The 11,489-nt window shown below is 43.6% G+C and overlaps 1 protein-coding gene across 1 annotated transcript in view; it reads left to right on the top strand.

The window, feature by feature from the left end:
* The window catches only part of LOC308116829 (copine-8-like), a gene marked incomplete at its 3' end in the record, with an annotated part of 105,608 nt that extends 98,748 nt beyond the window's left edge, over nucleotides 1–6,860 (top strand). The window contains exons 16-20 of the mRNA XM_080475257.1: nucleotides 335–462; nucleotides 2,090–2,192; nucleotides 5,687–5,744; nucleotides 6,100–6,173; nucleotides 6,648–6,860. Of these exons, the coding sequence (XP_080331383.1) occupies nucleotides 335–462; nucleotides 2,090–2,192; nucleotides 5,687–5,744; nucleotides 6,100–6,173; nucleotides 6,648–6,860 (576 nt within the window). The remainder of the gene's footprint in view (nucleotides 1–334; nucleotides 463–2,089; nucleotides 2,193–5,686; nucleotides 5,745–6,099; nucleotides 6,174–6,647) is intronic.
* Between the last annotated feature and the right edge of the window lie 4,629 nt (nucleotides 6,861–11,489).

Here is an 11,489-nt window from a genome sequence, read left to right on the forward strand (position 1 = left end):
CAGCCCTGCACGTTTTCCACGTCTCCCTCCCCAGAATGTCCTGATGGTTCATCTCCACTTTCAGCACGAAGCCAGACAACGAGCTGCTCATTGCAATCAGCCGTGTTGAAGCAGGGAGACGTGGAACACATGCATTGGACCTGAGTTTGAGTCCTCTGCTGAACATTGGCCTCCTGTGTGTGTGTGTGTGTGTGTGTGTGTGTGTGTGTGTGTGTGTGTGTGTGTGTGTGTGTGTGTGTGTGTGTGTGTGTGTGTGTGTGCGTGTGCGTGTGCGTGTGTGTGTGTGTGCGCGACTCTCCTTCACTCCTCCTGCTTGGTGTTTTTCTCTCTTCAGAATGGGAACCCACAGAACCCGTACTGTAACGGTATCGAGGGTGTGATGGAGGCATATTACCAGAGCCTGAAGTCCGTGCGACTCTACGGACCCACTCACTTCTCTCCTGTCATCAACCATGTGGCCAGGTAGGTGCTCTGTAGTCACAGGGACACGTGGGCCGAAACGTGTGAGTTGAGCAGGTAAAACTTATCGGAATATCTTCAGCTTTGCTAGTTTTTACAGATCTGTGTGTGCGTGTGCGGGTGCGTGTGCGGGTGCGTGTGCGTGTGCGTGTGTGTGTGTGTGTGTGTGTGTGTGTGTGTGTGTGTGTGTGTGTGTGTGTGTGCGTGTGCGTGTGCCTGTGTGCGTGTTCAACAGCTGCTGCACAGTGAACTGCGAAGCGAAGGAAGTTAGATTGGAATAAATGTACTAATTGCTTCCCCACCTGTGAGGAATGTTTACCGTGGTGTTTTAGTTTGCACCAGTGATGACGACAAACAGGCAATCAGTGCAGACTGATGAGCTGCAGCAGAATAAACAACTCTTCAAGTCACAGTGAATTTTGAACCTTTTAATATGAAAAAAAAACAAAAAAAACAAACACGGAATGGGTTTTTGTTCACACCCGCGCTTCAAAAACACCAAAACCTGATTAATGGAAATTTCCTTTTCTCCTCAGTTGCAATACCAGAAGCTCTGCTGCTTCTTTCAAGTGAACATTAAATGCAGGATAAAAGCAACTAATTCACACCGATGCGAAGCACTTTTGTACTCCAGAGTTTTCCAACTCACATCACAGACTGTGATAAGAACTTCGACCACATTTCATCATCAGCTGTGTGTGTAAAGGGACTAACTCATATAGTGTTTTTTAACTGACAACAGACCCAAAGCGCTTTACATAGCTCATCACATTCACACATTCACACACACATTCACACCCCATTGGAGCCATGCAAGGCGCTGTCGCTCTCAATGGAGACAGTTTAGGGTTCAGTGTCTTGCCCAAGGACACTTCGGCACGTAGGCAGGCAGAGAAGGCCAATCATGTCAAATAAACAACTGTGAGGCCTTTTAGAATGCAGTTGACTGTGTGATGACGAAAACAAAGAAGTCTACTTATGGGCTAAAAGCTGGACGGCAGAGCTGAGCAACGAGTTCACAGAAGGTTCTGGAACCCCAGAGCATCAGCGATAACTGGACATGGAGAATTTATGTTTTTTTATGATAGATCCAGTACTCAGACCCAGACTCAGTCAGTGTATTAATCCCGTTGGGTCCATTTGGAGCGGCTGAGCCATCAGTAGCAGGCACACAGAGCCGGGCTCAGGGAGGAGCTGGAAACCGACAGACGCAGGGAGAACATGCAAACTCCACACAGAAAGGACAAAGCTGGATTTGAACCAGGGCCTTCTCACTGTGAGGGGAGAGCGCTTCACCATTGTGTGTGCGCTCAGCGTGATTTAACTTTTTATATTTTTTTAAAGCACATTTTAGTGTTAAACAAATGATTACCGATGCACAACATTAATATTGTACACCGATTAAATTCCACAGATATGGTCCTCATGACATGTGAATTATTCAGTGGTAAACTGATAAATAAACCTGTGTGAGGATGACGATCGCAGCTTTTGTTCTGGAATGATAAAATGTTGGGCGTCAGTCTCTGTGAAGAACTGAGGGGTGTCGGCTCTACGTCTGCTGTCTCCTGGGTCCTCTCAGTTTTTTGCTCACGGGACTTCTGACCCGGCGTCTCTTCATGGTGTGCAGGTATGCATCAGCAGTGACAGACGGTTCGCAGTACTTCATCCTGCTCATCATCTCTGACGGAGTCATCACAGACATGGCGCAGACCAAGGAGTCCATCATCAATGTACGTACCATCTCACATTTTTACTCTACACACTTCTCAGTGTTACTGTCTGTCTGCCGTTAATCATGTTCACATGTTTGTTTTGTGTCTCTTTGTCTTTTGTCGTTTTGTGTCTCTTTGTGTTTATTGTCTCTTTGTTGTTGTTGTCTCTTAGTTGTTTTGCGTCTCTTAGTTGTTTTGTGTCTCTGTGTTTATTGTCTCTTAGTTGTTTTATGTCTTTGTTTGTTTTGTGTCTGTGGTTGCTTTGTGGTTCCGATGTTGTTTTCTGTCTTTTTGCAGTTGCTTGGTGTCCGTGTGGTTGCTTTTGTCTGTGGTTGTTTTCTGTCTCTTTGGAGTTGCTGTTGTTTTGTGTGTCTTTTTAGTAGTTTGTGTCTGTTTGGGGTTGTTTGTCTTTCTTTGTAGGTGTTTAGCAATTTGTTTTGGTTTTTGTAATTTGTTTGTGTCTCTTTGAGGTTGTTTTGTGTACTTTGTAGTTGCTTTATTTCTCGTTGTGGTATATTTGTGTCTCTGTGGTTGAGTTCTTTCTTATAGTCTCTGTGTTTTTTAAGTCTCTTAGTTGTTCTAAGAGAGTGGTCAGGGTAGATCTTCCACAGGGGAGTGGAGGATGTGGGGAGTGTCTGGAGGTAGAGCTGAGTGTCATCAGCGAAGCAGTGGAGTTATATTCCATGACTGGCAGTGACATTTCCCAGGGGGAGCAGGTAGATGGAGAAGAGGGGTGGAGCCCAGCACCAAGCCCTTAGGAACGTCGTGGTGACGTCATTGGGTGTGAGACTTTGCTCCACCCAGACTCTGGAACCACCTGAGGACTCCACAAACTGCTGGCGCTTTTAAACTAAACCTAAAAACCTACCTTTTAAAAAAATTAAGCCTTTTTCTTATTTGTGTTTTATGTGTTCCTTTTAAACTGTTTTTCTTTCTTTGACGTACCTTTTAATTCTTGTATTCCTGGAGCACTTTAAGATTGTTTAAATGTAAACTGCATTATAAATCAAATTTATTATAATTGTTGTTATTATTATTATTATTATTATTATTATTATTATTATTATTATTATTATTATTATTATTATTATTATTATTATTATTATTTTGTGTCTCCTGTGGCTGTTTTGTCAGTTTGTGTCACTGTGTTTATGTCTCTTTGTGGTTGTTTTTGTCTGTTTGTAGTTACTTTGCGTCGTGGGTTTAGGCCAAAATCGGTGTTTTGCGTGTGTGTGGGGGAAATAATATATATGAAATTATGTGTAATACAGTATATATAACAGTAATATATTTCCTTTCTCCTGGACATTTTTGCTGATGGATCTTGCTTTGTTAAAAACTTTTTAGTGGTGATGGTTTTCACTTGTACCTGTACCTGACTCACCTCACTCCAAACTTCACTACATGTACTTGTTTATGCCCCCTGTAGTTGACACATTGCTTCTATCTGCTCCCCTAAACTCAGCAACTGTAGACTCTGAACTGTGAAATAGTTTCTATTATCCTCTTATTAGTTTTTATTCGAATATTAGATGCTTATTTGTGATCTGCAGGCCTCCTATAGCGAGGTCCCAAGACCTCAGTATGTCACAGTCGCACATAAATCAATCAGGTCAATGAGCACTCATGTTGTTTTTCAAAACGGACCTAAAAAACTCTGTGATCAATGGAGAAATAATGTTAAATTAGTGGAGGTCTGGTTGTTGTTTAATTGTCTAGTTTTTGTTTTGTTGGAGTTGACTGTATGTGCTTCCTGGGGTCCATTCACAAAAAGAAAAGAAAGAGAAAAAAAGAAAAACATTTACACGATTAAAATAAAACTTTCAACAATAACAATTCAATTCAAAATCAACAAAACTCTGCATTGGCAGGGACTAAGTGGTATCCTTAAAATAAAGAAAGAAAGAAATTGGTGATGAAGCAAGCATGATTGTTAAATTCATACATGAAAATCTGCTTTTTCACAGCAAAGAAAATTTTATTCTTGCATAGTCAGCTGGCTAATAGCATGAATGATGTGCAGTTGAACACGTGTCGACATTTTGGAAATGAAAAATTAGATCAATCATAGTTTCTATAGAATTTGTCCCACACAGTGTGGATTCTGCAGATGTAATTCCATATCGTCAAATGAAAATTCATCCAAATTCCTCCTCGCTGCTTCAGCATGTGAACGCATCAGGATGAGTCACGGAAGTTATGAACCAATCAGTTACTGGGTGTGGTACTAAACCGGAACTCAGTTACAAGTTGTGGACTCGAGCAGATAATTCGCTATATTTTGGCGAAAAAATATGAATTCAGGCAAAATTAGACGGTGACAAGTAGTGATGGCCATTATACACATATTTTAGCTTTGAGCAACACGTCTGCTATTTTTTCGTCTGTCTTTTCAGAAAATCGACTGTCTACATGACGGCTGGACGGCTCGCTGCCTAAAACCATGCTTTGTGTTTCTTTGTGCTGGTTTGGTTTCTTTCTGTCCAGTTTGTGTTCCTGTTTGTGGTCACTGAGCTTCAGTTATTGTTTTTGTTCCTTTTTGATTGTTTTTGAATCTTTGTTGGACCCTCCGATCCTTTTGGCCCCTGCCTTTGAGTCGGGTAATCCCGACCACATGTAACTGAAGCCGTTTTCCAAACCACTGTCATGAATAGTCACAATGTTGGTATGAGGTTCATATGAGACATGAGAGGAACCCTGGAGGTTCTGGTCACTCTGCAGCAGCACAAGAACCAGAAACCAGCAAGTTTGTGCTTTGTCATTTGTACAATGAGAAGCTGCTGTCTTTGCCTTCCAGTGCTCTCTGTCTCTTTCTCAGTCTGTGTGTTGAGGGAAGCGAGAGGCGAGGTGGTCGACCTGGGCACACTTCCCCTCCACCACCACCAGCTCCCCTGCACACCGTCAGCTCTAATGACTCTGCTTCCCAATGAGAGTGACGAGAGTTAATGTGTGTGGGACGATTATGGGAGAGGTCATTTGTTTTAAACTTCACCACAGGCCCTCGCCTCCCTGTGATCTTATTGTAAAAGTAAGGTCCAACAGTAATTATTTAGTCCGCGGCCCCTTGTTCCTCAAGTGATCTGGTCGTCGTCTAATAACCATAATAAGGAGTTATGAAACATCGGGGAAAAACCCATTCATCATCCCTCGCTCCCACTGTATTCCCAGTATCCCAATCCACCAAGATTTATTGAACAATATTGCCTCAGCAGTTTGGCGGCTGCTCAGGGCGCAGGAAGATGTAAATGAAGCAATTTTGAAGCTGTCGACTTTGGCAAGTTTAGACAAAGTTGTAGACGCTTGAAATGAAACTCTGGCAGCAGGCTGAACGAGGAGCTCTGAGAAAGGCGAGGTGGATTTGTGTCTTAACAATGGGACTCTTCTTCTCTCCCCCACCGGGCCCAGGCTTTCCATAGAGTTACCACAGTCAGTAAGGGATGGAGACAGGTGGAGACGGATGGAGGAGAGAGTGACACCTTCTGCTCATTCACACTTTTCTCCTTCTTCTCCAGGCCGCATCACTGCCCATGTCCATCATCATAGTAGGAGTGGGACCGGCAGAGTTTGATGGTAAGTGTGTGTGTGTGTGTGTGTGTGTGTGTGTGTGTGTGTGTGTGTGTGTGTGTGTGTGTGTGTGTGTGTGTGTGTGTGTGTGTGTGTGTGTGTGTGTGTGTGTGTGTGTGTGTGTGTGTGTGTGTGCGTGCTTCAGGCCAGGGCCTCCAGAGGTCCTCCTTCTCATATACTTGCTCCTCCTCTCCCCTCCTCTTCATGCTCTTCCTCCTGCTCTTTTTCTTCCTCATCCTCTTCTTCCTCCTCTTCCTCGTCCTCCTGCCCCTGCTTCTCCACCTCCTCTTCCTCCTCCTCCTGCTCCTCCTCCTCGGGGAGGTAAAATGTCTCCTGACTGTCCAATGTGCTTCCTCTGCAGAGATGATTGAGCTGGACGGGGACGAGGAGAGGATCTCCTCTCAGGGACGATACGCTGAGCGGGACATTGTTCAGGTAAAGGTCTGATGAAGGTCTGATGAAGGTCTGATGAAGGTCTGATCTCTGCTCTCTTCTTCATTGGATGATTCAAATTCAAACAATTTCTCTTACTTTTCTTTCTACCTTGTTTCTTCTGACGTACTTTTCCATTACTTTGATTCTGTCCTTGTTCTTTCCTTTCACCTTTTCCTTCTCAATTACTTTGTTTTCATGTCCTCATTCTTTCCTCGTGTTTCTTTTATTTCTTCCATCATTCAATTTCTTTCTCTTCTACTCTTTTTACTTTGACTCTTTCTATCCTTTCCCTTTTTTTACTTTGCACATCATATTCTTCCTTTTCTTTGCTTAACTTTATATTTAATCGTACTTATTTCTTTCTCCTCCACCTCCTCCTTCTCATCCTCCTCCACCTCCACCACCTCCTGATGCTCTTCCTCCGCATGCTGCTTTTGCTCCTTCTCCTCTACTCCTCCTCCTCCTCCTCTTCAGTTTGTACCTTTCAGAGATTACATTGACCGGAGAGGAAACCACATCCTCAGCATGGCTCGTCTGGCTAAAGAGGTCCTGGCTGAAATCCCAGACCAGTTCCTGTCCTACATGAGGACCCGAGGGATCAAACCGGGGCCCCTGCCTCCTCCCTACACTCCCTGTCCACCGCCGGCCATCCACCCCCTCCTTGCCAGACGTGTGAGCCGTATCTAGAGCCGGAGGGCGGCCGTCTTCCCTCAACTTCTTCCTCCGCTGCTCCTCACTGGACGCGACGTGGCCTGACCTCCTGCTGTACTTTCAGGAACGTTTGGCCTCGGACACTGGAGCCCCTCCGAGCTGGATCCACCCGCCTGCCCGAAGAAGAGGTGGGCTGCACTGCTCATAACTGGGCGACGAGGTTCAACGTCTCAATAACTGTTGCTACTTATAGTTCCACTTCCTTTCACAAAGTCTCTTTTCTTGATATCAAATGTTTACAAAACTAGCAGGGAGGGCGGAGGAGCTCTTTGATTCCAGGAGGCATTTCTACTGATAATGTGAAAACCTTCCACAAACAGGAAGTACTGCTTTTGTACAAAAATGCCGAGCGCCACGTCCTTTGTGTATATTCTATTTTTTTTTTTTTTAAATAATTGGAGCATGTTCTAGTTAACCAGAAGCATGCTCTGTTGGCCAGGACTCAGGAGACTTGTCCCTCCCTCACGGACCCCCTCCCACTACCGACCAGGTCCCTGCCGGCCTGAAGCCTGCTCCACCTCCACCTCCACCTCCATCTGCAGCCCTGCTCCAAACATGCAAACAGAGACTTGAACCGGCCTTACTGTTGTGCTTCTTCTGTTGGTTTATTGCAAACGCCTGCGTCCTCGTGGCTCCTGATGGATCTCCAGAAGTCCAAAGACCCACATCTCACTCCCAGAGCGGAGTGCGTGGTGGAGTCATTGTTCTCCGGGAGCTCTCGGCTGTGGTTTTATGTCTCTCTACCTCTCACTGTTGAAATATTGCCAAAAACATAGAACAAAGTTTCTCAGAAGTGTTTCCGGTGACGTTCTGGCTCGTCTGCAGGCTTCCTTGTCTCACAAATAATTTTCCAGATCTGTAGGACGAGGACTGAGTCACACACGGCTGTGCGGTAGCGAGGCAATGTGAATATGTGCGAGCACAAACATACAAACAGAAACACAAACAATTGAATGAAATCTATGGCTGTGACACTCTGGTTCTGTGCCGTGCAACATCATTGTAAATAAAAACAAGCATCAGTGAGCCGTGAACTTACACAGACACACTGAACAAAAACATGAATAAAACACTTTTGATTTTGTTGCCATTAAAGATCTAAGACTTTGCGTATGTACACAAAAGGCTCGTTTCTGTCAAGTATTGTTCACAAATCTATCTAAATCTGTATTAGTGAGCACGTCTCTGTGGGCACTTCTCCTTTACTGAGTAAGAGGTGTTAGTGGGGTAATGGGGGAACAGTATTTGAGAGAACTAGGCCTTTTGTGTACATGGAAAAAGTCGTCTTTGAGTTAAGCTCGTGAAAAATGGGAACAAAGACAAAGACGTGTATGTTTTTGTTCAGTTTTAGTTTTCTTCCTGTGCATCGGTACCAAACGCTCTCTTCCTGGAGGCTCGGGATGAAGGAGACGGCAGAAGAATCTGCTCAGTTTTCATCAGAAGCATCTTTGGTTCTCCGTTTGTATTTATGAGAATGCATCCATTTTTTCCGTCTTGACTTCGAGGAACTCAAATTCAATGGACTTACAAGCAGATTTTGGGACTGAAGTGAATATTTTCTTCAGAAGGGATCGGTTAAGGGGAACCTTGATTGTGTCTTCAGCTGCACCATGAAGCAGGCGTGGTAATGAGACAGATCCAGATTAAAAATTAACATTAATCTAGCCACACTAGAATACAGAACATGGATAGTTTTATTGTGTTTTATTTATTTTTAAATGAAAAACCTTTCATTTCATTTAAACATTTAAATTAAAAGCCTTTTAAATAGATTAAGGTTGAAGACATTCTTGGGGAAATCTGGCCAATTCTGAACTTGTGTTTTTTTTACTTGTATGAATACAGTCCTGCCCTTGATGTCATACATCAGAAAAAATGGATCTATGGAATTATGATCTGCTACATGATGGGTGTCATTCTCATTTGAGCTCAGCTAAAAGACGTGAGTTTGGCCAACGTGTATGCATACAGATCATCTGTCCCAAAGTGAAAGCTGTGTGGAGAAGTAGAGCGACAAAAGAAATCCAGAAAAAATCATAAAACCCAACAAGACAAAACAATGGAATTTTCTTATAAAGATATTCTAATTAAATTCATAAATAAGAGTCAAGTGGAGCCAGGAAATAAAACGTCTCTCAGCACAACAATAGAAGCAGTTCTGCTAATGGAGCTGATTTAAAAAGACTTTTAGAAAAGCATGCGGCCATGAACATTTGTAAACATTTTCAGATGTAAATCACATTGTGCTTTGTAATCAAGTAATCTATTGGCATAACCTCCTCCCTCGTTACACTGAGAACATATATTAGCCTGTCAGACTCAATCTTCGCTCTCATTAGTAGATCAGTGTACACATGCGTGTACATGCAGTACTAGTTAAGCGCATGTTTTTACCCAGCCCTCACCTGTCCAGGAGTACCTGCCTTCACCCATTGTTAGCTGGGATTGGACCCAGCAACCTACATGTGCATAAACACATTTTGAAACACACAAACCTTTATTTTAGTCGAGCAGGGTCACAGATGAGTGTCTGCGAGCTGATTGGCTGTTTCCATCAACCGCTGGCAGTGAACCCACTGCTGTCACAGCCCGGTGAGTCTATGCACATTTTTGAAGGTTTGCTCAATCTGCCTGGTTTGAACGCAGACATTCTCTGTTCTATCAACACACCTGCAGCCTGCCGGTGGCGAGCGTTTGAGCATCCGAGCCGAGCTTCCTATACGGTTTCAGGGAGTCCCTTTCAGACTGCCGGGGGGTCTGCCGTGGTGCCCACCTCTGGGCGTGTGAAAACTTTACAGAATATCATTCAGCGAAGCACAAACCGTCTTATGAATCCCCTCCTCCCTCCTCGACGGGCAGCGTTTCCCTCCATAGTCCTGCTGCACACTGTAGGTTTGATCTGTTTTAGGCAGTTCGTCTTCAGTCGTGGAGTCCATTGGAAACAAAGGTTTACAATATTTTTCTAAAGTCACGCCTCAAACTTATAATCTACTTGTTGGATGATGATGCTTCATTGTCTAATTCTAACCTGCTTGGAAACATTTATACACTGTACAGATTTTTGCCTTTTTTTTTTTTTTTGGGTGTATCGGTGCATTTACTGTACGCTGCTTCTATATTGCTCATAAAACATTTTATACAAAGGCCTGTAATCATATTTAAATCATGACTAACAGGCCTTATCAATGTTTATACATCAGTTATTCATATTTAAATCATGAATGACAGGCCTGTATTTTTGTATACGGTAGGTTTGGCGATGTTTGTGTTGTGAAACCTGGTGAAAGGAACATGCTCTGTAGCAGCAGGAATCTGCCAATCTGACAAACTGTAAAGTGTAGCATCCTAAACCATACGTACTGCTGGCTCTGCTGACTGAATAAGGGTCCATGCATATGGGGAGGTTATTCTATGGATCTTTATTCTGTTAAGTTGGATGGAGCCCTTACAACCGGGAGGGGGGGGGGGGGGGCAGTTTAATTGCACAATGTAGCACTGGTGCCCCGTATGAAGCACCAGCTCAGGCAGGAACAGTCTTTTTTCTAAGTCTTTGTAAATATATATTGTGTAAGTACGGTCTGTCTTCTATGTGCAGCAAACTGCTGCAACTCTGTGATTCTTCCACAAACACAAGGCAGGGTCGTTGATTTATTTATCACCACACCATGTGGGATTCATCTCAGAAACACACTCTGGTATATCCTGTACCTCCACTGCATTTATTTCAATATGAAACATGCATAACACTTACATAAGAGCTGGGACGGGTGAGGGAAATGCCTTTCTTGCTTATCTTGTAAAAGAAAAACAGTTTTTTTGTGTTTATTTTTTTATTATTATTATTGTTTTGAAAGACTTTATGTTGTACAAATGGATTTTAGTTCATAGTATCTTTGGGCACGCGGGTCTATTTGAAGATTGACCACAGGATTTTAAAAGCTTCATGCAGAGAAAGTGAGCTGAGCTTCATTAATCAACTTCAGGTTTCTATTTGATTGACAGCAGTTTGTTTGTTCAGTATCAAACAGGACTTGGTCTGCTCTGTCTGGACGCTTCGCCCCGAGTCAACGAAGACCTGACAGAAATGAATCGCACCCATGGATTAATAAAGTGATTCTGATTCAGAAATTTTAATTATTCGGCACCTTCCGTATGCGTCCAGGAATCTTCCTTTTTCGTTTTGGAGAATAGAGAGAGAGAGAGAGAGAGAGAGGGAGAGAGAGAGAGAGCAGAGACTGGAAGAGGGGAAAATGTTAGTGACGTCTGACACGGTGAGTGAGAAAGGAAAGAAGCTCAGTGTCGCTCCTTCAGCAGGCTAAACCTGCAGCTTCACTAGAAAATGGTCTGAACCAGCCCTCACCCTACGTTTTATTCAATAGAAAAGTCTTAAGCCTAACTTTAAAAGTAGAGACCGTGTCAGCCTCCATAGCTGAACGTGGGAGTTGGTTCCCTGTGATCGGAGCCGGATAGCTGAATGCTCTGCCCATGTCCAGCAGGTAGACTGAGTGAGGTCAGGATTTAGGAGGAAAGAATTAGTGAAGGAGGGTTTAGTAAAATGGTCGCAGGGCTGCTGTCTAGTGGAAAACTGGCGTTTGACAATCATTG

This window comes from Lipophrys pholis (assembly GCF_963383615.2).
Source record: "Lipophrys pholis genome assembly, chromosome: 11".
NCBI classification, from domain to species: Eukaryota; Metazoa; Chordata; class Actinopteri; order Blenniiformes; family Blenniidae; genus Lipophrys; species Lipophrys pholis.